This window comes from Paroedura picta, chromosome 2 (assembly GCF_049243985.1).
Source record: "Paroedura picta isolate Pp20150507F chromosome 2, Ppicta_v3.0, whole genome shotgun sequence".
Lineage (NCBI taxonomy): Eukaryota > Metazoa > Chordata > Lepidosauria > Squamata > Gekkonidae > Paroedura > Paroedura picta.
In genome coordinates this window covers 124,498,531-124,523,220 of record NC_135370.1, presented here as the reverse complement: position 1 = coordinate 124,523,220, position 24,690 = coordinate 124,498,531, and the positions used below count along the sequence as shown (strand labels likewise).

The 24,690-nt window shown below is 43.7% G+C and overlaps 1 protein-coding gene across 4 annotated transcripts; it reads left to right on the top strand.

Moving 5' to 3' along the window:
• The first annotated feature begins 1,617 nt into the window (after positions 1 to 1,617).
• RAPSN (receptor associated protein of the synapse) lies at positions 1,618 to 23,517 on the top strand. 4 transcript variants are annotated; one of them, XM_077322461.1, is made up of 9 exons: positions 2,140 to 2,193; positions 3,279 to 3,349; positions 7,437 to 7,760; positions 10,236 to 10,394; positions 11,432 to 11,530; positions 11,651 to 11,773; positions 14,199 to 14,252; positions 18,286 to 18,485; positions 22,245 to 23,517. In XM_077322461.1, the coding sequence occupies exons 1-9, from the start codon at positions 2,142 to 2,144 to the stop codon at positions 22,315 to 22,317; spliced, it is 1,155 nt and encodes a 384-aa protein (XP_077178576.1). In that variant the 5' UTR covers positions 2,140 to 2,141; the 3' UTR covers positions 22,318 to 23,517. The 4 variants fall into 4 exon arrangements, with proteins under 4 accessions (XP_077178573.1, XP_077178575.1, XP_077178576.1 ...); XM_077322458.1 differs by lacking the exon at positions 3,279 to 3,349 and having other exon boundaries at positions 1,618 to 2,193; positions 22,245 to 23,515; XM_077322460.1 differs by lacking the exon at positions 3,279 to 3,349 and having other exon boundaries at positions 1,978 to 2,193; positions 7,422 to 7,760; positions 22,245 to 23,514.
• Positions 23,518 to 24,690: the final 1,173 nt, after the last annotated feature.

Below are 24,690 nucleotides of genomic sequence, written 5' to 3'. Positions count from 1 at the left end.
TGGTGGTTATGTGTAGCCTTTCTCCCTCTTTGTGGGTGTTGAGGTGAGAATCCTTCTCAATCCAACTGCTGCAGCTGAGCCCTTTGAATTCCTTTCCTGTGGGGAGAGAAAACACTGTTTGTTTTTCCTCTCTCCTGGGCCCCAGACCTATATGGTTGACTCCAGTGAACAGGCTATGGAAATTATACCAAAGGTATAATGATCAATAGTGAACAAGTAAAGAATTTCAAGTTATTTAAAAAAAACAACCACCTTGATTTGGAGAACCGCACTGCTTCTGCTTTCAATGGGTTTGTTAGTTTGTCAGCATGTAAATGTTTGTTCTGCATTGCATTCCAGTGTTGGATCTTATTGGTCTATTGTTTCTCAGCTCTGCCTGCTTCCAGCACCAGGGGGTCCCCCTCCCTCCTTCTAGCCTTGGGACAGGCAAATGTTTTAGCCCAGGCAAATGTTTTAGGCGGGGGGGGGGAATGTGGTACCTGCCTGTGGTGCTGCTGTTGTGCTGGCAAACTAGGAGAAGGGGTGGGCAAGGGCTGCACTTGGCCAAGCATACTTCAGCAGTGCTGCCAGTTCCTCAGTTGACTGAGCCAGTGTTTTAACCTTACATACCAAGTGAAGAATTGAGGCTTTTGAACTCTGGTGCTGGAGAAGACTCTTGCGAGTCCCTTGGACTGCAAGGCGAACAAACTGGTCAGTCCCAGGCCTGACTGCTCCTTAGAAGGCCAGATCCTGAAGATGAAACTCAAATACTTTGGCCATCTCATGAGAAGGAAGGACTCCCTGGGAGCGATTGAGGGCAAAAGAAGAAGGGGATGACAGAATGAGGTGGCTGGATGCACTGAAGCAGTAGGTGCAACTTAAATGGACTCTGGGGAATGGTAGAGGACAGGAAGGCCTGGAGGATCATTGTCCATGGGGTTGCGATGGGTTGGACATGACTTTGCACTTAACAACAACAACCAAGCAAAGTGGTCTGAATTGCCACTGTCCATACACTCGATCAAGATGGCTTATCCCTACAGCTCTCTGAGGAGGAGATTCCATCTTTTGTGATGAGCTAACAGAGCCTACTTTGTCAGATGACACACTTGGCAACCAGTTTTAGGGCCACTTCACAAACAATGTTTTTAGATAACTATTTAAATCAACATAGAATATGCAATACATTGGAGTGCATACTTATGAATCATATTTATTTACAATTGCCAGCAGTTCCCTGTTTCACACATACTCAGCAGGCTTGAGTTTAACTCTGCATCACATGTAAAAGAATTTGATATGTTAAAACTTTCTGCGTGTCTGCTCTGGCTTCTAAGAGGTGTACTCCATATCCTAAAGATGTGCAAAGTTCCCTCCTGTTTTGCTTAAGTGCCGTACATCTCACAGCTAGAATCTATTCAAGCATCACGGTGCTTTTAGTCTATTCAGTATCCCAAGGAAATAAGAAAGAATTGCCGTAGCAATAGACGATGCTCTGCCTGGTGTATTTATAAAAGCAGTATAGGAAGGAAGGAAAGCGGCTGGCTCTGGCTTGCTTTCTGACCTTGGGAGTTACCAAGACTAACATTCCAGAAGAGTCATGTGATCAAGATTGGCGGGCACAGCTGTCACCAGTGGAGGGGAGGGGACCAGGAGTGGCCATTCCGATTGAATTTCACTCCAGCCACTTAGGATTTTTCTTTCTTTCCTAGTCGCCCTTTCTCTCTTCCACTCCTTTGTTCATGGATTCGGGCTGCTGAAAGCTCTGATGGAACAGCAGCAGACAAGATGGTAGCCCTAGTGGATTAGCATGGCTGGCCTAAGATCTTGGTCGTTTCTGGTTGCCATTCCTTATTGACATTCCTACTATCCGAAGTTTTGGAGGTTCCCGTGGCTCTGAGCTTCTTAACCATGCGATCCGTTTTCCTATTTTAACACAGATTTTATTGTGTGTGTTTTGGACGGACACGCACGTGTCTGCTGTCCTGGTAGGTTGGTATATGAAGCACTTGATGACAAGAGATGGGTCAGGACCAGACAAAGCAGCAAATAGAGAAAGGACTCCAACTCTACCAGTCCAACCAGACAGAAAAGGCCCTGCAAGTCTGGCTGAGGGTTTTGGAAAAGACCACGGATGCTGCTGGCAGATTCCGAGTTCTGGGATGTCTCATCACTGCTCACTCAGAAATGGGCAGGTACAAAGATATGCTGAAGGTAACATAATCTTGGAATGAATGCATATTTTGGGAGGGGGCACTACACTACAGAGAGGATAGGAGTGAGGGTGGAAAAGAATAGGGCTTTGGATATGCTGAGTTTCTGTTTAGAAGTACAGAAACAAAATGCAGCCAGTCGTCTCTGCTTGTTAATTGAATCATGCTCCCTATCTGCCAAACCCAGATATTCTTGGTTATTTGCAGTATTGATTGTAAGGGGCAGTGTGGTCCTAGCCGTAGCATTTTCCTGTGAAGGTTGTTCGGTTTTGTTTGCATTAGTGAAATACAGCCGGGTTTATAACAGTTTGGAAGACACTGCCTTATGCAGCTATTCTTTGCTGGATAGTCTGATGCAACAATTGACTGTCTTTTTACCAACGTTTATACTTCTTTTCCAGTAAAGAGTCCAGTAAAAAGTCAAATAGTGATGAAACAAACACCTGAATGGTGCATCATCACCTGGTTGCTTAGTATTAGCAAAGTACTAATTATGCAAATTGTTTAACTTATTATTTCAGCAATCCTTACAGTAATGCATAGGCTATTACCTCTGTGTTGCAAATGTATGGGGAGGGAGCTTTAGAGAGAGAATGGCTTGTGCAGGCCAGCTAGCGATGTCAGATCTGAACGAGGGTCTTCAACATGCAGACCATTCATTACTATTATGAAACCAGCTCTTGTTCAGGCAGTACTGGGTGTTGGGATGTTATCATCAGGCTGCTTAGTATTAGCATAGTACTAATAGACAATACCAGTAGCTTGGGATTTGATGTGCATCTTGATTTGGCTATTGACAGGTGAGAAAGAGCCATGTCCACTGATAAAATGTCTGAAAAACTTGCTTCTTCTAAGAGGATAGTAATAACAGCTGCAAGGGTATACATTTTTGCTTGGTGTTCGAACACCAAAGACCAAGTTATTTTCAAACTGGAGCCTATAGTGGTATGTGTGAGGCAGATATTACTCTGGTTTCAAGCATTCACTCTCTAAATAGGTGTGCATGTAGATTCAATTAAAGGCTGAAGAGAAACAAACAGTAAGACATCCACACGGAGGTGTTTAGTGGTGTTGTCTTTCTTATAGTAAGCACATTTGCCTCTGGCAAGCCAGTGAATGAGGCAGCCCTTCATCTGAGGAACTCACAGATGGATGAGGTAAGAATGGAGGCCAACTTGGACTAGGAAGAGGGGAGCACTCTCACATATTGCAGCTTAGAAGCATTCCAGCTTGCAAATTAAAGTTGTGTGGGTCGGACTGTTTAGCACTCCTATACTTCTTTCGGTTAGCACAAGTCAAACTATTGTTGCATCACTGCAGTTGAGAGAATTGATAACCACTTTATGTTAATCGAGCAGAAAAAGATAAAAAGAACTTCCAGGTATAGAAAAAAGTTAAGGTTTATAGGGTGAGAAAAGTATGCTGGGGATTGGACAGAAAGGCAAAATCAATGGCCTTAGATACCCTGAAGGTAATAAAATTTGGAACTTGGCTTCATCCTAAAAGAAAAAGATTGTATGGATGTTCTGAAAAGGGCTGGATATATTCGGTTGAGCTTTGAAGAACTTTGAAGCAAAGGGTTTAGCAGTGCAAAATTATGAAAATGACTGAAGAAAAAATTATCTCTTGATATGTTTGGGAATAAATGCACTTCCTAACAAGCTGTGGATGCTAAATCCTGTGCTGACACAAAGCAGTAGAGAATAGGGCTCAGGAAGTACATTCATTCCCAAACATTAAAAAATGAATTGAGAAGAACCATTTATTTATTTGGAACTTTAATGGAAATACGGAAAATTGAACAATTTTGTGTATTGCTTGTGCTAATTAAACCTGACCCTTGGTATTTCCCCTCCTTGCCCTCTCCAGTAGCCCTTGTTGGGCAGCTGAAGCTTCTACTATGCAGCTCCAAGGTGTTGGTGGCCAGGCAGGCAGGCAGCAAGCCAACAAACAATGCTTCCTATGTATCTGTTATGCCACACCTGTCGCGCCATTGGGAATGCAGTCCTCAGAGTATCAGCTTTGAATTGTTGAGCATTCTGTGGACTATGTTACCCAGAGTGCAGTAGGCGTGGTGCCTCTACATCAGAAACAGCACCTGAGGCCAAGATTTTCTTCCTACTGTCCTACATGTTAGCAAGGCAGCCAGAGCCTGGTGCTGCATGTATCATTAAGGGGAAAGGAACAGGAAAAAAGACATTCCCACTGAATAAAACCAAATGAAATGGGGGAGGAGCATGTGAAATAATGATACCTATGAAAATGAGTTTTTACAGTGGGAAATGGGAAAGGAAATTGCACATCCCTGAATGGGGTACCCTTTCATACTGGTGGTTGGTAATTCATCATCAAAACAGCTCAGTAGGGTGTTCTAATTTAGCACTAGGTTGCCTAAATTACAAGCCATAAGAGTGTACAAAGCAGCTGAAATAATTGTGATGAAAAAGTAAAGTACAATTACGAGTTGCAAAGGGAGATTGGCTTTGAAAAAGAAGCTTTGAAAGGAAGTATATAAAGGATTGTATCATAACATAGAAAACTCCATCTAACACAAGAAAAACAAGCACCAGGGTTCTAGTTTAGCCTTCTCCTTGACCTGCTAATTTCCTGTGTCCAGAGCCTTTGTATTTTGAGGGAAATATTCAAACGTGCAGTTTCTCCATATGCAGTCTGAAGTGGTAGTCTTGGGAGAAGAGCATTCAGTTCTAAGCTCTGCTTCATTTGCGAAGCCACCTTTGAATGTGGGCACCTGTAGGGTGAGTTTCCCCTAGTAAATCATCATGACTTGGTTCCCTCATGGTTTGACTTCCTGTGTGAAGCAGGTGATAAAAGAAGCTATCTGTTTTGTTTTTAACACAGGAAGAAAAGTTGGGGAGTTTTGACCTAATTATTAATTTTAAAAAATTATTAAAACGTGTTTATGCCAGCTTTCTGCCTAAATAGGCTTCCCTAGGAAGCAAACATCAAATATTAAAACATTTCAACATTAAAAACATAGAAAAGTATCTACGCAAATGCTTCATTAAAAAATCTAGACATATCAGCAAAATGAGGGTAGAGACCAATAATATTGGAGTTATGCCAAACAGAACAAAAAGTTTTTGACCACTGGTAGAAGGCAATAGTAGAGGGAAACATTGAGGGAGCTCCAAAGTTTGGTGCCACAACCATGAAGGCCCTTTCTTTGGTTTACTCGTTTACTCCCGCATGGCAAAGGGCACAGAATCAGGGCCTCCAAAGATGTCTAGAGCAGATCAGTGGGTTCATATGGGAGAAGACAGGTCCTTAAGGTATGCTGGCCCCGAACCTTAAAGGAATTTAAAGGTCAGTATCAGCACCTTGAATTGGGCCCAGAAACAAATGAATTTCCTAATAAGCGCTGTCTAGCAATAAAATGCCTGCTAGGTAAATTGCAGAACTCTCCTTTGCAGATCCCAAGAAAAGGTTGGTCATGCACTTCTGGGAGCTTAAAAAAAAAAAAAGATTAAAATGCCCTAAATGAATATTCTATCTCATAAGATAAGGGACAAACCATATGATTCCATGTAACAGAAAGTCGACACTTTTAGTCCATGAATGTATCAAGAGAAGCATCAAACCTGTGGAGACTGGGAAAATAATGATGTTTAATGTAGAAATCAGCAAAAAAGAATGGATTTTGCACTCATTTTGCCTGCACATGTTCAAGACCATTATTGAAACCATATGGTCAAAGTTTAGACAAATAGGTTACATTAACTCTTGAGAAAAGAAATTATAACCTGGCCAAGATTTATTATAGTTAAGATTACCGCAGCTATAATATATGCTTTGTCAAGATGCCGAAAATGAAATGCATCTCGTCTTAAATACTTCAGAGTCTAAATTAAGAGGTCTGTACTAAGTTTGGAGAACCTTATGAAATAAACAGTTTATAAACAGAAATTGCATTGACAGGCAAATTCTGACTTTCAGAAGACTGTCTCATCCTTTGCTTAGATCTGGCATGCACTTTAATTCTAATTGGCTTAGACAGGACAATGTTGCACCTGCCTAAAGAAAGGGCCTGCAGGCGAAACGATCAGGATGAGAAAAAGGAGCACTGCAGGGATGCTTGTCGTGCATGAGATACCAGGGATCAGCCTCTAGTTGCAATTAATCCCTCTCTTAATGATGTGCAGTGAGGAATGAGTCACAGGGACTGCTTTTGACTGCAAGCAATTTCCTGCCTGGAAATGAGGCAGCACACAGGAAGAAGGTGAAACAAAGAAGTCATTACATTGGCTTGGTTTTGCTTCCTTTATGTTTGATTGGGGAGTCCATCCGCTGCTATACCATCTATCCTTTTCCACTGCCCTGTTTCTCACATGGAAGAGCCCTGGCCTCCCTCTGTCAAATTTTTTTTTGCACTTTTTTGACCCTCCCCCTTCATCTTAAAGCTTAAGCCATTTGCCCTTTACCTAGATAAATATTTTAAAAACCAGAAGTAGCACCATAAAGCAGGGGTAGTCAACCTGTGGTCTTCCAGATGTACATGGACTACATTTGCTGGCATTTGCTGGCAGGGGCTCATGGGAATTGTAGTCCATGAACATTTGGAGGACCACAGGTTGACTACTCCTGCCATAAAGCATCCAATTTTTTTTTTCCCTTCCCAAAAAGTTGTAGCAGGATTAGAGGGGAGGAGCACTGGAGAGAAGCTGTTGGCTCTAATTGTTGTTTGATGAGAAAGACAGCTATTTAATGAATTAAAAACTGTTTCATTTAGTGGGGAATAATCCAAAACAACTCACTCTCTGAATGATGAAGCATTCATTGCTGATGTGACAATTGTATTCTCAGAGGAGACAAGCTTGAGAAGATACAGAGCAGGGGTAGAAAATCTGCAGTCACGCTGTTGGAAGGACATTTAGCTGTATGGTCACTATTAAAAAACTAGTATCAGGTGCCTAGTGATCTTTCCTGAGAGCCCCTTCCTGACGAAACTCTCCGAGCAGCAACTGATTGGTAAAACCGGGATCTATACTATGTGCACCGCATGTGCTTTAGGAAGCTTCTTGATGCCCAGTCTATAACAATCTCATCTGGGCTTCCTTTACCAGAGGAGCCTAGTCCTGAAAACCTCTGTATCCTTATTCCATGGCTTGTAATATATATCAAGTGTGTATGGTTAGCTTGACTGAATGCATCACAGTGTGTTTTCTAGCAACAGAGCGAATGTTCCATAAATGTTCTGTTCTCTGCTGAAAGTTTGCCGTTGTACAGATTGACACAGCCCGGGAGCTGGAAGACCCTGACTACCTTACAGAGAGCTACCTGAATCTGGCACGGAGCAACGAGAAGCTCTGTGAATTCCAAAAAACAATATCCTATTGTAAGACGTGCCTGAACATGCAAGGTACCACAGTGGGCATGCAGCTGAATGGCCAGGTCAGTCTCAGCATGGGCAATGCCTACCTTGGCCTCAGCATCTTCCAAAAGGCACTGGAGTGTTTTGAAAAGGCCTTGCGCTACGCACACAACAATGATGACAAGATGCTCGAGTGTCGTGTCTGTTGCAGCTTAGGACATTTCTACACACACCTCAAGGTGGGTACTGCTTCGATGGGGAGAGGGGGCAGCTAATAAGGTAGAAAACCTGAATGGTGGGGAAGGGAAAAAACCAACCCTGCTTTATGTGTGTGCTTTTAATTGTTTTGGTCAAATGTCTCAGGCCCAATGCAAATATTGTACTGCCATGTGAACACCATAGCTATCAAGTGTGCACGAAAGAAGTGTCCCTGGAAAAAGATACTTTTCTCTGAGGACCCTTTGATAGTGAGTCTATGAAAACTAATCATGCAGACTGCATGAACCTCCCAAATCTCTGTAATTCTTTTGTATGGGCCAGAGGATGATGGATACCACATGTCAAGATTGCAGAAGTTAGGAATGATGACATGGCATCTTTGAAGGTAGAGTTACCTGGTTGAATTCTAGGAGAAGTTCCATATGTTACCATGTTTTTGCATGGACATTCTCTCCAACTAGAGACTAATCCATTAGTGGTCATGTCATGCATGCAGGGTTGAAGGAACTTTCTGTGAACATCTGTTCTCTCTCAGACACTAAATGTGGGGGATAGTTTTGTCCCTCTCAGAGGAACATAGAGCAATCATAATAAATGTTTGGTATGAGTAATTGCTGTCCCAAAGATGATACTTATTTGCCCGAATTGATTTACACAGCTATTCTCATCACAAAACTGTAGATACAACATGATGGCTTAGCTGTGTGGTGGTGTTGTCTGTGCTTAAACATGTCAGGCATGGATCGTGATTTCTTGGCAAGTAACTATGGTACTTACCATAAGAACGTAAGGCAGCCATGATGGATAAGGCTCACAGTTCATCTTTTAATACAGATGCCAACCAGTTGCCTATGGAAGGCCAAGGATCAGGTCACACCCTGTCCACACACAGCTATTTGAATGCTTTGCTGCCTCTGAAGATGGAGGTTCTGTAAAGTGATTGAAGCTAATAGCTCCATTAATCTGCCTAAAGCTTTTAAAAACACAATTTAACTAGTGGTCATCACTTCATCCCATGGCTGTAAATGCTGTAAATTAACCATTCTTTGAATGAAGAATATCTTTTAATCTGTTCCCAACCATCTACCTATTGACTTCATTGGGGGAAAGTCTCAGCTGTGCCCAAGACACTTTCCATGGCTATGTGGTAGCTTGCCCCATACAAGGCTTGAATCAGAGCCCTCATGCATATGAAGTCTGTACTGTATATATTTATTTAGAACATTAGCAAAAAAAAAACCTGTTGTGCTTAAAAATACAACATTAGCTTTCTCCCCCCCCCCCCCCGGGCAGGCCCGCCGAAGCCTGGAGAGGTTGTGGCGGGTTTTTTTGGGGTTGTGGGGATTGCTGCTGGGGACTCCTCTCCTCTCTCCCTCCCACCCTGGACAGGCCCACTGCAGCCTCTGCAGGCCTCAGTGGGCCTGTCCAGGGTGAGGGGGGAGTGCTGGCAGGTCTGCTGAATCCTGGAGAGGCCACAGCAGGCCTTTTCAGGGCAGAAGGGAAGGGCTGGCAGGGACTCCCTCCCCACCACACCCCAGGCAGCCTGCCAAGGCCTCACAAGGCCATGGCTGGGGCTTCCCAGGGCAGGGGTGAGTGCTGGTGGAGGCTCCCTCTCTCTTTCCTCCCCGCCACCAGGCCCGCAGTCCCAGGTCCTCCGCCCTCCCTCCCAGCTCCCACTGGCTGCCTTACTGGGCGGGGTACTTCTACATGGGGGGGTACTTCTACATGGAAGGAGTTGGAAGGGGATGCGGCCAGGGGCGGGACATGCTACCTGACTGGCCATTCATTGAACGGTCAGCCAATCAGGGATGGGACAGCCTACCTGATTGGCAGTTAGACGATGAGTCCCAACTCCTCCTTCCAGTTTTATTTATATGTTCAGATCAGATGTGCATCCTGTCTACCTGACCTGTGTGAAGCAGCCCGCAAAGTAAAAACAGTACAGAATGACCATAAACCCACCATAACCATTACCAATAATCAGCTGTAAAAGATCCATAGTGCTATGCCTTCCTCTAAATGATGCAAGGTTATCCAAACAAGTATTGTTTGATATAATTCCATGAACGAAACCCAAACTCTTGTTTCCCTACTTTGGAGAAAAGTTATTTGTTCAGAATTTTTGAGGAGGAAAATCAAACAGATTCACATTCAGAGGTTTACACCTCATCAAGTGTAAACCTGAACAACCTCTTGCAATTGCTCTCAGACTTGAAATTTTTACTGCTACTTTGGGGGAAAGTTAAGCAAACGCATAGTCACATAAATTTGGCAATTATATACTCAATTTTGAGACAATCCTCCATTGTGCAAGCAATATACTAACTAGCCTCATGTCCCTTGCAATCTGGGCCAGCTGGGGGGATTCTGCTGGCAGTACCCAAGTTTCAGTCTGCTTGCAGTCATAGCTATTCCATGACAAGTTTTTTTGCTGCACCGCAAGCATTCATGTTGCCTTATCCCCATGCTCTGCTTTTCTCTCCTGTCTTTTCAAGGACTATGAGAAAGCTCTGTTCTTTCCGTGCAAGGCAGCTGAGTTGGTGAATGATTATGGAAAGGGCTGGAGTCTAAAGTATCGTGCAATGAGTCAATATTACATGGCAGTCGCCTATCGGAAGCTGGGACACTTGGCAGATGCTATGGAATGCTGTGAGGTACAAGTGGTGGTGGTCAGACACTGAAGAGGCAGAGGTTATGCCTTTGCGTAATAGATAGAGAAGGGTTCCTGAGAAGAGTACATGTGCTGTAGCTCCATAAATATGCTCCAGCTAATACTTAGCCCTGTAAGTCTGTTGGTATGGGGGTTCTCAAGGTCTCTGGGGGCTCCAGCAGCCATGCCAGGCTCCTCCCACCCTGACCACCCACTTTGCCTTGCCTCCATCTCCAGCTTGTTGGCAATGCACTCTCTCCTTCTGGCTCTTGCGGTAGTTCTCCCAATGTCTCTCTCTCTTTCTCCTCTGTTGTCATCCCTCTGTCGCCTTCTCTGCCCCTGACCCATTCCTGTTACAGCCTTCTGCGTTTTATCCACTTCTCTTGCCTAGCTGCCCCCCCCACTTCCCCTCCCTCCAAAATGATAAAGCGTCCCCCTGTCTCCCACTTGGCTGTGGCCTCTCCCTGATTGCTCAGCATTTGTGGCCAGCTGCTGCGCAGGTGGGGCTGGGTTCCCCCAGTCAGGACCGCTGCCTTCACTCCAACCTTCACTTCAATCCAATCTGCCCTCTCTGGCCCAGGCTCCTGGCCATCAGCTTGGCGGGTTTGGCTGTCATGCTGAGTTGATGGGAGTCTCTTTGTTGAAAGGAGAAGTCTATGCCCTGTGTGATGTGCCCGTTTGTCTTGCACCAACAGTCTATGAGGGGCTCGGGTGTCTTTGTGTTGCCCAAGTGTCCCAGTGTCCTCCCACCAGTTTACCTGGGTTGATCAACTCTGGCTGCTTTCCCGGACCACCTTGTTGGAGTGCAGGATCTTTGTCTCCCTCTTGAACATCCTGAGCAGTTGGGGGGCATGCAAGTCCAGCTCTGCTGGAGGGGAGCCTGGACAATTAGGTGGAACATCCCGTATATTCAGGGGATCAGGGTGACAGCAAAGAACATATAGCTTTCTTCCTGTTGCAAACAGCAGGATCTGGAGCAGCTAGGATCTAGGGTGTGATGGGAAAAGTTCTCATTCTGACTCTGCAGGTCTTCCTTGCTAGGAGTCAATGAAGATTGCCCTTCAGCATGGAGATCGTCCTTTGCAAGCACAATGTCTACTCTGCTTTGCTGATATCCATCGCAGCCGTATGGACGTACAGGTAAGAGCAAACAAGCACCAATATTATGAAATGAGATGAGGACTTCTGAAGTGCTCTGAAGATATGGTTGTAAGGCTTAAAGAGCAATTGACAGCTTTTTTCTCCCCCTAAATATCACAGACAGCTTTCCCCCGCTATGATTCCTCAATGAGTATCATGACAGAAATTGGAAACCGACTGGGACAGATTCAAGTTCTGCTGGGGGTGGCCAAGTGCTGGGTGATTCAAAAGGAACCAGACAAGGTCAGTGATTAAGTGTTTGAAGAAGTTCAGTTGCTCTCCAATTTGAATCTGGTCTGCATAGACATGATAATTTAGCCATAGCAATCTTTTAGCAACAGTAAAACTTCCTCCTATCAGCCTGGTCCTGTGTGCTGATATTCATTGCCCAGAAAAGTGCCCTGAGACATCTGTGCTTTGAAATGAGAACTGATGGCTTGATGATGCTTTGGAAAGGGGAAAGATGGCTCAATGGTAGAGCATCCAGTTTGCCTGCAGAACCTCTCAGGTACCAGTTCAAAGGTGATGCTAAAGACCTCATCCCAAGACCCTGGAGAGCTACTGCCATTCACAGTAGACAGTACTGACCTTTACAGACCAATGGTGAATGCATGTTCATTGGATTGTTCTTTACGTGCACTGGGAAATTCACACATTATACTCAACATATGTACAGCTAAGAGTGTGACTGAAACCCCACATTTATGCAGATACCAGTCCCCAGTTTCATTTGTAAAGTACAAACACATTGACTGTTTATCCTAAACACATACATGCACATACATGCAGGCTTGTTTATTTGTCTGTCTGTTTGTTTCTTTATATACCACCCTCCCCAGAGGCTCAGGTCGGTTTACATGGAACATATGAGTAATCATGAAACATGGAACATATGAACAATACATGAAACAATCTATAACATGAATAACCGTACAATAACATTAATGATAGTTGTAACAATATAAACAGTGTAAACAATGCAACAGTGCAAACAGGTCCAGATCATTCTGGTGGAGTTCTGAGAGGGAGGGGGTCAGGAACCCTTCAGTCGCTGTTGGTTATGCCTGGTCTCAACCAAACGCCTGGCAAAACTGTTTAAGCTCCGTCAGGGCCCTGGTCTCCTCCGGGAGCTCATTCCACCAGGTGGGGGCCAGAACAGAGAACGCTGTGGCCCTGGTCGAGGCCAGGCGGACTTCTTTAGGGCTAGGGACCGTTAGCCAGTTGGTGGCGGTGGAGCGTAGAGCTCTTTTGGGGGCGTGGGCAGGGAGCAGTCCCTCAGGTAGACTGGGCCCTGACTGTGTATGAAGGTAATTATCAGAACCTTTAGTCTGATCTGGAATTCAACTGGCAACCATTGCAATTGATGGAGGATGGGCCACGGTGTCGCTGTGAGAATCCTGGCCGCTGCATTTTGGACCAGCTGTAGTTTCCAGGTCAAGGCTAAGGGCAGGCCTGCATAAAGCAAGTTACAAAAGTCCAATCTAGAGGTGACCGTCGCATGGATCACTGTGGCTAGGTGTTCCGGGGCCAGGTAGAGAGGTAGTAGCTTGGTTTGGCGGAGATGGTAAAATGCCAGCCGCGCTACCTTTGCAACCTGGGTCTCCATTGTGAGGGAAGCGTCCAGAATCACACCCAGATTCCTGGTGGAGTGAGCTGTAGAGAGCTCACATGGCCCCTTCCTACCCAGCCACAGGACCTCCGTCTTTGAAGGATTGAGCTTCAGACGATTCTGCTTGAGCCATCCTGTCACTGCTTCTAGGCAGCTGGCTAATGCTTCTGGGGGAGGGCGGCCATCCATCAGGAGGAAGAGCTGGGTGTCACCTGCATATTGATGACAACCCAGCCCAAACTTCCTACCAGTTGTGCAAGAGGGCGCATGAAGATGTTGAATAGGATAGGAGAGAGGACCGCTCCTTGTGGGACTCTGCAAGTCAGTTGTCGGCGGTCTGATGTTCTCTCTCCTATTGCAACCCTCTGTCCACGATCCTGGAGGAAGGAGGTCAGCCATTGGAGGGCTGTCCCTCGTATTCCGGCATCGATTTATAATGTAATTTATATATTGTCCCTCTCAGGCTTGCTGGTTCAGGGCGGTTAACAGCAGATTCAAAACCATATTACATTATATTCTAAATTAGGTAATAAAACAATACAAGCAATAAAGTAACACAATCGAACAATGTTAACATTTTTTTAATTGTATAGAAAATATGGATTCTCAGCACTGGGAACTAAGGAAGATCGCTCCAGAAATGTTGAACACACACAAACCAGCCCATATTTTGTAAATTGTTGGGGGATATGGAGACAATGAGATTTTTTTGTTTTTATTGTTATATACTATTATGTTAAATAATAAATAAGAGTTTGCTGTTTATTATCTACATTGAGCTGGTAGTCAAAAAATGGCATTGCATCCAAAGCCAGACACATTTTTCCAGCCACCTCCATACGATAGCTACACCCTGTGAAGCAGGCCCAGTGTCAAAGATGGACGTGACCATAGATCCCTAATGGAGGCTGAGTATTTTACACATGCTGCAAGCAAAAGCCTCTGGATCCGATGTATGCTTGGCATGCAAGATGAAAGAACGAGGCATGAAATAAAGTTATTGGTGTGTTTCCTTATCACAGTAATATGCAATGCTATTACCTGCTTCGTTTTCCCCAGGCACTGGAAAGCATTGAAAAGTCCCTTGAGCTGGCAGAAGGTCTGGGAAACAAGGTACTTTCTCTCATCTACATTCTCCTAATGCTGGTTATGTTGAGAATCTACAGGGAAGCAGAGTGATGGTTGTGGGGGCAATTTGGAAATCATGCCCTCCTCCGAAAACTGAATTTCTAATGGACTTGGGCAGTTGTTGTTTTTTTCTCCTTTACACTGTTTTTTTTCTTTTAATTCATGTTCAGTTACTTTCAATGTTTTGTCCTTCTGCAGCATACTCAACCCTCATTACCACTAGCTTAACTCTCAGCATGGTCTTATACAATGTAAGAATGCAAAGCATGCAATGTAAGTTGCACCTGAATTTATAGTTCAATCGTTATTCAGCAGCTATGGAAGAAATTCTTCCCAATTGCTCCAGCATTCTGAAATGTCTTAAGGAAGAAGGGGCAGAGCAAAATACTTTGAAAAGATGAGGCCAACAGGTGACGTGCCCTGACGTGGATAGCTCAGGTTAGCTGGATCTTATCCGATCTCGGAAGCTAAGCAGGGTTGCCCCTGGCTAGTATTTGGATGGGAAACCTCCAAAGAATACCAGGGCCATGATGTGAAGGTGGGCAATGGCAAACCATCTCTGCGGGTCTCTTGCCTTGAAAACCCTACAGGGTCACCATAAGCTGTGACTTGAAGACACACAAAAAAGGCATCCAAGGAGAAGTTCCACACGGAACAGCTAAAAAGCACCACTTCAGCACCTGGGTTAGAAATGGATAATACAGAAGCAGAGAGGAGTTGGTCAGCACAGCTTTGCTCAATTATTCTCAAGGCCATAAATCTTGAAAAGAGTGACTGTGTTGGATTCAAGCTACTTGCTGCCTTCTCTTTCCCCCAAAATAACATGGCAGAAGGGCTGGGTGATACTTGAGAACAATATGCCAGGTAGTGCAGGAGACTGCCCCAAGAAGGGAGGGTTCGACAAAATCCTACCCCAATCTTGCACCAGCTTTTTCTCCAATCATCAAACTTACTCTTCGGTTGATTCCCCTTCTTGCATATTCTGGAATGTCCTCTCACCCTCAGCAGCAGCTTTTCAAGGGTGAGGGCACTGTGGGAATCAGGTAAAAATAGTTCTGCAAACTTCATTCATGAAAATCTTAGATCTTATAATGGCATTTTGGAATGTCATTCCAAAAACTACATGGCACATGCCTACAGGAAAGGGGGGGTCACAAAAATTTCTGTTGATTCTCCCCCTCCCACTGCAAACCCACTACTCAGCTTCCTGTGCTGTTCTTGATGGTCCATTGCAGGGGTAGTCAAACTGCAGCCCTCCAGATGTCCATGAACTCCAATTCCCATGAGCCCCTGCCAGCGAATTTTGGCAGGGGCTCATGGGAATTGTAATCCATGGACATCTGGAGGGCCGCAGTTTGACTACCCCTGGTCCATTGGCTTCTACCTGGAGCAAAATTTTCAGAGAGCCCACTGGGAGAGGGAAACAGGAAAGCCCCATGGATGGTGGGACGCATGCCAGTAGATCTGTACTATTGATTAGTTTAATGGAATCTTAGGAGGTGAAGTTAGGGTGGAAGGGGTGGCCAGAGCTATTGATTTCTAACAGAACCCTCATCTCCTCACCAAAGTGCAAGTTCTAGGACTCTTAGAGAAGAGGAGTCGATCTCAGTGAATAGATAAGGGAGAAAGGAGCCTATTTCGTTTCACCCTAGAGGGAAACATGATTATTTTGATCTTTCTGCACTTCTTTAGGACAAGTGGTGATTGTAAATCAGAATTGCTATCTGGTGAAAAAGGAAAATTCTTTCCAAGAACACGATTAAATAATTAGTATGCTGTGGGTTTTCCTCCTTACAAGATCTGGGAATGTTCTGGCTCTCTACCTACAGGGGACAAACCTCCAGTTGTCAGAGGTGCACTCTTCCAGCCCCAAGAAGATTTTTTTTTAGGCAAAGTCTTGGAGGCAGGGGGAACTAGCATGGCCAGCAGTTAATGAGTTGGTGCAAAGACTAGGGAGGTACGTGAAGGGAAACAAAGAGGCAAAGATGCCATGAGCTTTAAAAGTGGAATGTGTGTAAGAACTGGCCCAGGGCCACGACAGTCCAGTCTCACAGGGAGACCTCTCAGTCCTGAACAACAGGTATGAGAGTTCTGTAAAATTTACACAAATATGCCTCTCAAAGGCTGATTCATCTCATTGGTGATGAGCAGTTGTTAAATACACATAACACATGCTGTAAAAATATAACTAACATTTATTAAAATTATTTTTAAAAAATCAAAATTTAGTCAGGATACAGTTGTCAGGCTCTACCCACACACAAAAAACCCCCACCAAACTCCTACAAACTAACTAATAAAGTTCTCCTCTTTAGCCTGGTAATGCATAAGACTTAGACCGAGACAAAAATATCGTTCTTTAATTGCCATTTCCCCACATTTGTCATCCTGGCATGCCGACAATCCAAGGGAAAGTTGGTGGTTCCATTGCCTAAGAGCTGCTTAAAGTTATAAAGGCTAAAGGCATCCTGGCCCCACAACTACAACCAACCAGAGTGTTGCTTTAATTATCACGCACCATTTCTGTTAATACAAAATCTCCCACCTGAATCCAACTCCTCACTTCTCCTCAGAATGGAGCTGACCTTGCATAGAGATAAGACAGGCCGCAGGTGTTACCACTACTGTTCTATAAGAAAGCAAGCTCTAACTATTAACCCTTTCCTGAAAAGGGATGGGAATTAGCTGCTCCTTTCAATGTGCTAACTATAACACTTGTTGTGACAAGAGATTCAGGACACTGGATTCAAAGAAACTTGAGTAGTCAGCACAGAGAAAAGAAATATACCATAATGCAGTTAATTTGAAATGATGTGTCAGAGGAGAGTTTGACATATACTGTGGACCACCAAAAAGTCAAATAAGTTGTTCTTGATCACATCAAGTCTTCCCTAGAGCCTAAAATGATGAAATGGAGGCTATCATACTACAGTCACATTATGAGAAGTCAAGACTCACTGGAAAAGACAACAATGCTCAGAAAAGAGAAAGAGCAAGGCTGTTAATAGTGTCTTGGAGGCCATTGATTCATAGGGTCACCATAATTTAGAAGCAACTTGACAGCACCTACACATACACATAATAGATTCAAAATTATTCTTTTTACAAAGGTAGGCAAGCTGAAAGCACACTTCAAACCTGTATCTTGTACATGAAGAAACTTTCCATTCTTTTCCAAAAAGGGCATTCCCATAGTTCTCAAGTCTCCCCAGAGGCCAACATTTCTTGTCAACATCACAGTCCTTTTCATTTACAGAAAACTGAATTGCAGCAACTTAATTGCTACAAGTACCAGCACTGCACTTCCAGCGCAACATCTCAATTTTCGTCTAAGATGGCCAGTTTCGTTTCTCGGCCTGTCAGGGACATACATTCCCTGTGTCATGGGCCAAAGTGCTTTAAAATGGTACTTGCTGTAAAAAAAAAAAAAAACTCAACATGCCTTTGTGGTTTGAATAGAAAACCACATTTTACCTAGTGCACATTCAACCTGGTGAACTTGCAAAGGATTCACTCCACACGAAAAAGCAAATTGAAATCCATAGATTTCAATCCATCATACATTTCACTAAGATCCTTCTGAATAAGCTTATTTTCAAATGTATGTCTTTGTAAATTGTTTCTTATATAATATGATGATATGGGCATTGTGATCGGTGTGTTTTCTGTACTGACGTCAAATGTTTCTTCGTAATTGCAGAAAAATATGTATTTAGTGTATTTTTATTCCACTGTTCTTTCAATGACCTCGCAGCAGTGGACCATGGTTCTCCCCATCTCCTTTCTATCCTCACAGCTACGCTCAAAGTTAGGTCAGACGCAGAGAGAATGAGTGGCTGAGCACCATCCATTAAGTTTCATGAGAAGTCGGAATTTGATCTGCCAGTTCCTAGTCTACCACTGCAGCAAAAAGGCTCTGCTAGGTTTTCTTGCTGTTGTGGGTCCTGAGAGAGCCTGAGTAGCCCTCAGTTTGTTTCTTTTTCCCTTGAATCTTCCTTTGTCTTTCTTCTCTGAACAGCTTGGCCTGCTGAAGATCCACTGCTTGTGTGAAGGGATCTATCGCACAAAGGGACAGCAGCGGGAGCTTCGTAACCATGTGGTGAAATTTCATGAATGCGTTGAAGAAATGGAGCTTTACTGTGGCATGTGTGGAGAATCCATTGGAGACAAGAACCATCAGCTCCAGGCATTGCCCTGCTCCCATGTCTTCCATTTGAAGTAAGGGCTAAATAGGATGCATTGGAGAGCAGGCTGAAAGGGAACAGGATAAAGCAAATGTCTGAAAAGGAAAGGTAGAAAGTATATCCCCAAAGGTATGAAAATAGAATCAGAAAGTAATGAAGCCAGGTAGGATACAGCTGGAGTTCTGTAGCAATACTAGTGATATAATATTTCTTTGTGGTCATGTCTCCTGAAAATCATTCCAGAAGACAATGTTATGTCTTCCAAATTCCTGACTGGAGCCCAAAATTCCTTACAAATTCAAATTCAATACCTTTATTGAAGAGACAATAACATTTAATCCATAAAAGAGAATGAGCCATCGAAATTCAAGCAGTCAAGAAGAGTTGTCGTGGAGTATGACTAGGGACAGATACTGAAACCTGGCAATAATTTCAGTCATCTGAGGTGGGCGATCTTGAAGAAAGTAACTAGTTAACTTCTTGGTATTGTGAGACCCATCACTTATCTCTGGCCCCAGAGAAGGTTGCCTGGCCTCAACCAGTACCAGGGCCTTTTCAGTCCTGGCCCCGACCTGGTAGAATGAGCTCCTGGAAGAGCTGTGGGCCCTGCGGGAGCTTTCGGCATTCTGCAGGGCCTGTAAGACGGAGCTCTTCCACCAGGTCTATGGATGAGGCCAGTGCAGTGTATAGATTGGATGGGCCCTCCCCTAAGGAAGACACTCTCCACCAATTTGTACATAATTGGTGGTGGCCAGCTGATTCATTACAGATGCCCTTCTGGCAGGGGTACTGCTATAGGATTGGGTTTTATTTTTACCACCATGTTTGTTTGTGCTGCTTGTGCTTTTTAGTGGGATTTTACTGGGATTTTATGTACTGGAATTGTCTTGTAACCCACCACAGGCTGGTTCGCTGGGAGTGGCAAGCAATAAGTCCAATAAATCAAAATCAAATCATTAATGGTTTCAGAACACATTCTCTGTGGTGTTTATGTCACTCACAGTAGAAGAGAACATGCCCAGTAGATTCTAGTTGTTTAGCTGAGCATGTGCAGAGTCTCTCTGAGTATGAGTCTTTTAAAATGGCCTTTTGTTAACGCTGTTGGTAATGAGTTTAAGCGGGCCAACATGAAGCAAGGTCAATGATGAAAAATAATCCAGTGTTCTTCCCACAGAACGGAAGATATCAAAGGTTATCAGGGAGCAAGTTTTACATCTTCCTGCTATGGTAGTTTGGTAATTTGGGGCAAAGGTTGTCTGGGATTGAGACTCATGTAGCCTCCTGTACATGATGGGGAGTGATGGGAAGAGACCAGTGAATACATATACATCCTACCTCTATGTGATTACATCTGATTGTAAGAAAGAGTCCAGACATGGTCTCTTTACAGATGAAACCAAGGATTAGCACCTGGTAAATGTGGGGCTTCAAACACATGTTCAGGTGTATATGTGCTGACTGTAAGATAAGAACTACTCTAGCTTGTATAAAGAAAAATCAAGTGTTACTGTACACAGATTGTACATACATTCACTGTAAAATGAATAGAGCTAATGAGGTGCCGGTAGGTAAAGCATCATCATGTTTTCTAGACGCATGGACTGAAACTAGGACAGTTGCATAGATGTGTGATTACAAACAAGGAGGGTTATGATGCCAGCCCTGGAAAGAAAATAGCCGATGAAGTCATGGATAAGTGATCTTGGCAATCCTTACTGACATGGCTAATTTTAACATGTAGTAAATAACAAAGCAAATATTTATGAAATGAAAGCAATTCTGTGGACAGGTTGGTAGCTTGGCTAATGGTTCAGTAATGGGAGCTCATAAAAACACACTGTGAGCACGTCTGTTTATTTTTTTAAGAAATGAAAAGCCTCCCTTGTATCAGATTTGGAAAATGGGAACAGCAAAACAAAACAAGGCTGGGAGATTCTGCAACATTAAATTCAGCATGGGGGAAGGGGGGTCCTAAAACATTTGAATAATCTGGCAAGCAAAACTCAATGCAAACTGCTAGATTCCAGATCCATAGCACCCGAGAAGACCAACAAGCTTTTCAGGTAGGAGCTTTCAAGATCTAAGGGGCCACCTGTCTAACTAACTCATGGCCAGAGCCTTCTCAGCTCTGGCCCCCGCCTGGTGGAATAAGCTTCCAGAAAACAACAGGGCCCTGACGGAGCTAGCAGATTTCTGCAGGGCCTGTAAGACGGAGCTATTCCACCAGGCATATGGTTGAGGGGGCCACTACACCCAGAAGAATTAGAACATTATGGGTCTCCTCTACTTGCTTGAGGTTCTCCTCCTACATCCTCCCTCTTATGGAGGATCATCAGATAATGACTCAACTTATAACACCATACTGCTAACTTTTTTAGTAGTTTTTAACTATATATATTTTTATGGTTTTATTATGTTTATCGTGTTGTATGTAGCCCTGAGATGACTGTCAGGGAGCTGAGGGATCTCTGAGTCTCAGAATCTCATGCCCCCAAAATCTTGTTGGTCTCTATGATGCTCCTGGAGTTGATGTTTAGGTGTTTTACTACAGACCTACACAGCTACCCTCGAATTCTTTCAAAGGAAACTGATAGACTTCACCACCGCCATCAAGATACGAATTTAAACAGCTGAGAAAAGGGAGCACTGAGCATTAGGGAAATGGCCTCAGGATCTTCCATCCAGGTTGGAGCAGATGTCTGCTTGTTCAGGCATGCTGCACAGGGCACGGAAGCTGGGTCCAAATATCCAGCCACATTGAGGCAGGCACTGATTTGCAGTGAAGAAGAGAGGCAAAGTGAGCCATCTGTACCTTTGTATATTAACCAAAGAAAAGCCTTCAGACATGTCTCTAATGAGGACTAAATATAATCCAGATGAAATGAAATGCTCACAGCCAGGACATATCAATTAAACTAAGGGCTGGCAGTAGAGAGGGACAGACACTCAGGCTCCTGAGATTTGGAGGTATGATGTGAAATATCCAAATTATTCTCCCTGCACCTGCAATTCTTTGTTGGCCCCAGGTGACTATATATTTCTGAAAGTTGTGCATTGTATTACTACACCTGCAGTCTCTTGCCGCATCTCCCAAGTTGCTTGTTTTTAAACTGCAATCAACATCTCAACTAAACATTACTGTCTCAATATAGAAAAACAAACTTATGAAAGCAAAGAAGCTGATTAGTTTGAAATGAGAGTCGGATATTTTATATATTGTGATGTCTATTTTGAGACTTCAGTTGTGGCTCGCTGAGATCATGCTGCTAGCAGGGGAGACAGAATATGGCATGGATATGCATTCCTAGATATTTCCCTTGGCAGGATTCAGCTAATCGTCCCAGAGCATGAGTAAAACCTCTCTCTAGCTTTTTAAAATTGGGTTCCTCCCTGCTTGCCCCCCCCCCCAAGGCCTGATTGGGGATATTTTGTATGCCCTATCATATTATTTGCTTGAATAATCAAGAGTTATTTGTTCCATGAGCATCTTTTCCTTTGGTACCATGCTGCAGTCTGGATTGTGAAGTGGGAAGATCTCTTTCCAAATTAGACAGCTAGTTCTGCCTTTTGAATCCTTTTCAGTATTTCCAGTTGTATGACGTATACTTGTTTAGATGTATTTATCTAAGTGGCTGCAATAATTCTGAATATTTAAAAGTTCTCCTTTTAATCGTTCTTTGTTAGGCATTCAGTTACTCCAGCAGAATTAGCCCTTCCCCCTTGATAAGAAATAACTGTGTCAATTTGGCTCTTCTTTGGCTTAAGATATGCTCTCCTGTTTTTTTCATTGCAGGTGTTTGCAAACCAATGGGACACGTGGTTGCCCCAACTGCCGCCGTGCGTCGGTAAAACCAGGATTTGTGTGATCTGTGAAAATTCTTGATTTAAGAGAGCTCATTTTTAGGCACCAAAGAGCCAAAAAGCTGGAACCTTTCTGGCCCACAGCTTGGAAACAAGGGGACCCACAGTTTGAATGAAGGGTGTCCCAACAGAATGGATGCAAGATATGGATCTAGACCTTTGCCACCTGGTGTTTTCACATCTCTCGGTTGTGGATGTTAGCATGGAGTTCTTTGGCACCTCCTTCCTCAAAGCCATTTACCACAACCCATCTGTCAGTTCTGTTCCTTCGAGGAGCTGTTTAGCATGGACTCCTACAATCCCAGTTCTCTCATTCTAGTAGCTTCCACAAGGGCCAGTTCTCATACCTGCTCACACCTCACACCGTGGTTGTTTTTATTCATTCCTCATGGGAAAATACAATTATCATGACAACGGGATGCTGTTTCTGGGATGACACAGCACTGCTTTCTCTGTAGCTGTACACAAGCAGCAATCTTCCTGCTGTAAAATACTTGCTCCACCTTGAGATTTGGTCTCTTTCTTGGATCTCTAGCAGCAGTTCCCTGTCTATACTCTAGAAAACTGGCAAGATATCTGTTATATAAAACTGGGTACTTTAATGGCTTGATGGAGCATCTCACAAAATGCCCATACATGCATTGTGCCCATCTGCCATTTGGCACTGTTCTTCTGTGTGCATGCCTGTGCTTTTGATGTGCAGTTGTCTTCTGGAGGTCCTTCCCTGGGAAAGGAGTTCCTGTGGCCTGAGAGCCACTGTATCAATTATGTTCCCTTAGAAGATTAATTTGCCAGATGGAACTGCATAGGGGTAGTTTTTCTGAAGATTGGGTAGGGGCAGGTCTTGGGGATGATTTCTTTGCCATGTATTGTGATGTTACGTAGGCAGACACAGTAATGTGCTTGTGATGTTGTCAGCAGTATCTTTATACTTTCTGTAAACTATTTCTACTGAAATGAATAAAGTCCCATTGGTCTATATTGTCTTTAAATGAACTTGAGGGGGGCTAACCAAAAGAAATGTAGAGGAACAGTATGGTATGAATTGCACACATTAATGTGCACAGATATAAACTAGCATTTACGTGGATCCAAGCTATCATTTGCAAACTGGATTTTTCAGATGACACCACTCTGTTTGTAGTTCACCTTTGTGCTAGCACTACTGCTATGTGTTGTGTGTGTTAAGGGCCAGACAAGTTGCTTCTGTCTTATGGCACCTCTATGACTTAACGTCCTCTAAAATGCCCTATTATTAACAGCTTTGCTCAGATCTTGTAAACTGAGGGTCGTAGTTTCCTTGATGGTGTCCATCCATCTCATGTCTATTCTTGCTGCCGCCTTTGCCTAGTGTTGTCATTGCCGGTGATATTGCCAGCAAAAGCATTGACACAATTAACATTGCAATAGCACTATAAGTATTCATCATATTTGAAGGGGAGGTGCTACCAAAGTGCTTGAGTTTTGATGTCAGACTGACCACTTCCCCACGATACTGTTATCCTTTGGTCTCATCCCCTCCCTTTTTATGTCGTATTTATTTCATGCTGCCTTTTCACAGAATCAGCATCCCCAAGGAAGCACACATTTAAACGTTTGAACACTTAACAGCAAGAGTTAAAATTATAAAATCCATTCAATAAAACACAAACAGATAATACCGGAATCAGGGAGGAGGGCCAATGGGTATGCCCAATGAACCCCCCCCCCTTCAAAAAAAACAAATATTTCCTCTTGGCAGAAAAACAAAGAGGAAGACAGACAAATCTCTGAAGGGGAGTTTTGGTGGTCGGGGCAACTGAAACCAGGCCTCTAAGGGTTCATATGAGATAAAGCAGTCCTTAAAGTATGTTGGTCCCAGGATGTATAGGGCATTATACTACTAGTATAGTACCTTGAATTTAGCCCAGAAGCCAATAAGACCTGTGTAGGTGTAACAATACTGACATGATACAGCCCCTGTGATTCACTCCGGTCAATACCTGGCCATGGCCTTCTGTACCAATTTGCAATTTCAGGTTAGGGAGGGACTTCTTTAGGGTATAATGCTATACAGTCCATTTTCTCCAGGTGAACTAATCTGCCATGGTTGATAAAGTGCAATGCAATTAAAACATTTAATAAAATCTACCAGCAAAAGAAGTGTTTTTCTTGCTCTTCTAATGGACATTAAAGAATAGGACATTGCTTGTTCACCTGACTTACGTTAGGAGTGATAAAACGATGGAGCATGTGATCAGTTTATATTTTCAAATGATTAATTTTTTGGATTTTAACTGATTTTATTGCATGGTTTTTTTTATCCGCGAGATTGTTGTAAGCTGCCCCGAGAACATTTGAAAAGGGGCGGTCTAGAAGCCCAAGAAATAAGACAGGTG

What these genes read in the sequence shown, in the direction of transcription:
- RAPSN (XM_077322460.1), top strand. Translation starts at nt 2,002, where the DNA reads ATGGGTCAGGACCAGACAAAGCAGCAAATAGAGAAAGGACTCCAACTC. An exon ending in GCAGCCGTATGGACGTACAG is followed by an intron (nt 11,531 to 11,650) that starts GTAAGAGCAAAC and finishes TAAATATCACAG; the next exon opens with ACAGCTTTCCCCCGCTATGA. An exon ending in CAGAAGGTCTGGGAAACAAG is followed by an intron (nt 14,253 to 18,285) that starts GTACTTTCTCTC and finishes TTCTCTGAACAG; the next exon opens with CTTGGCCTGCTGAAGATCCA.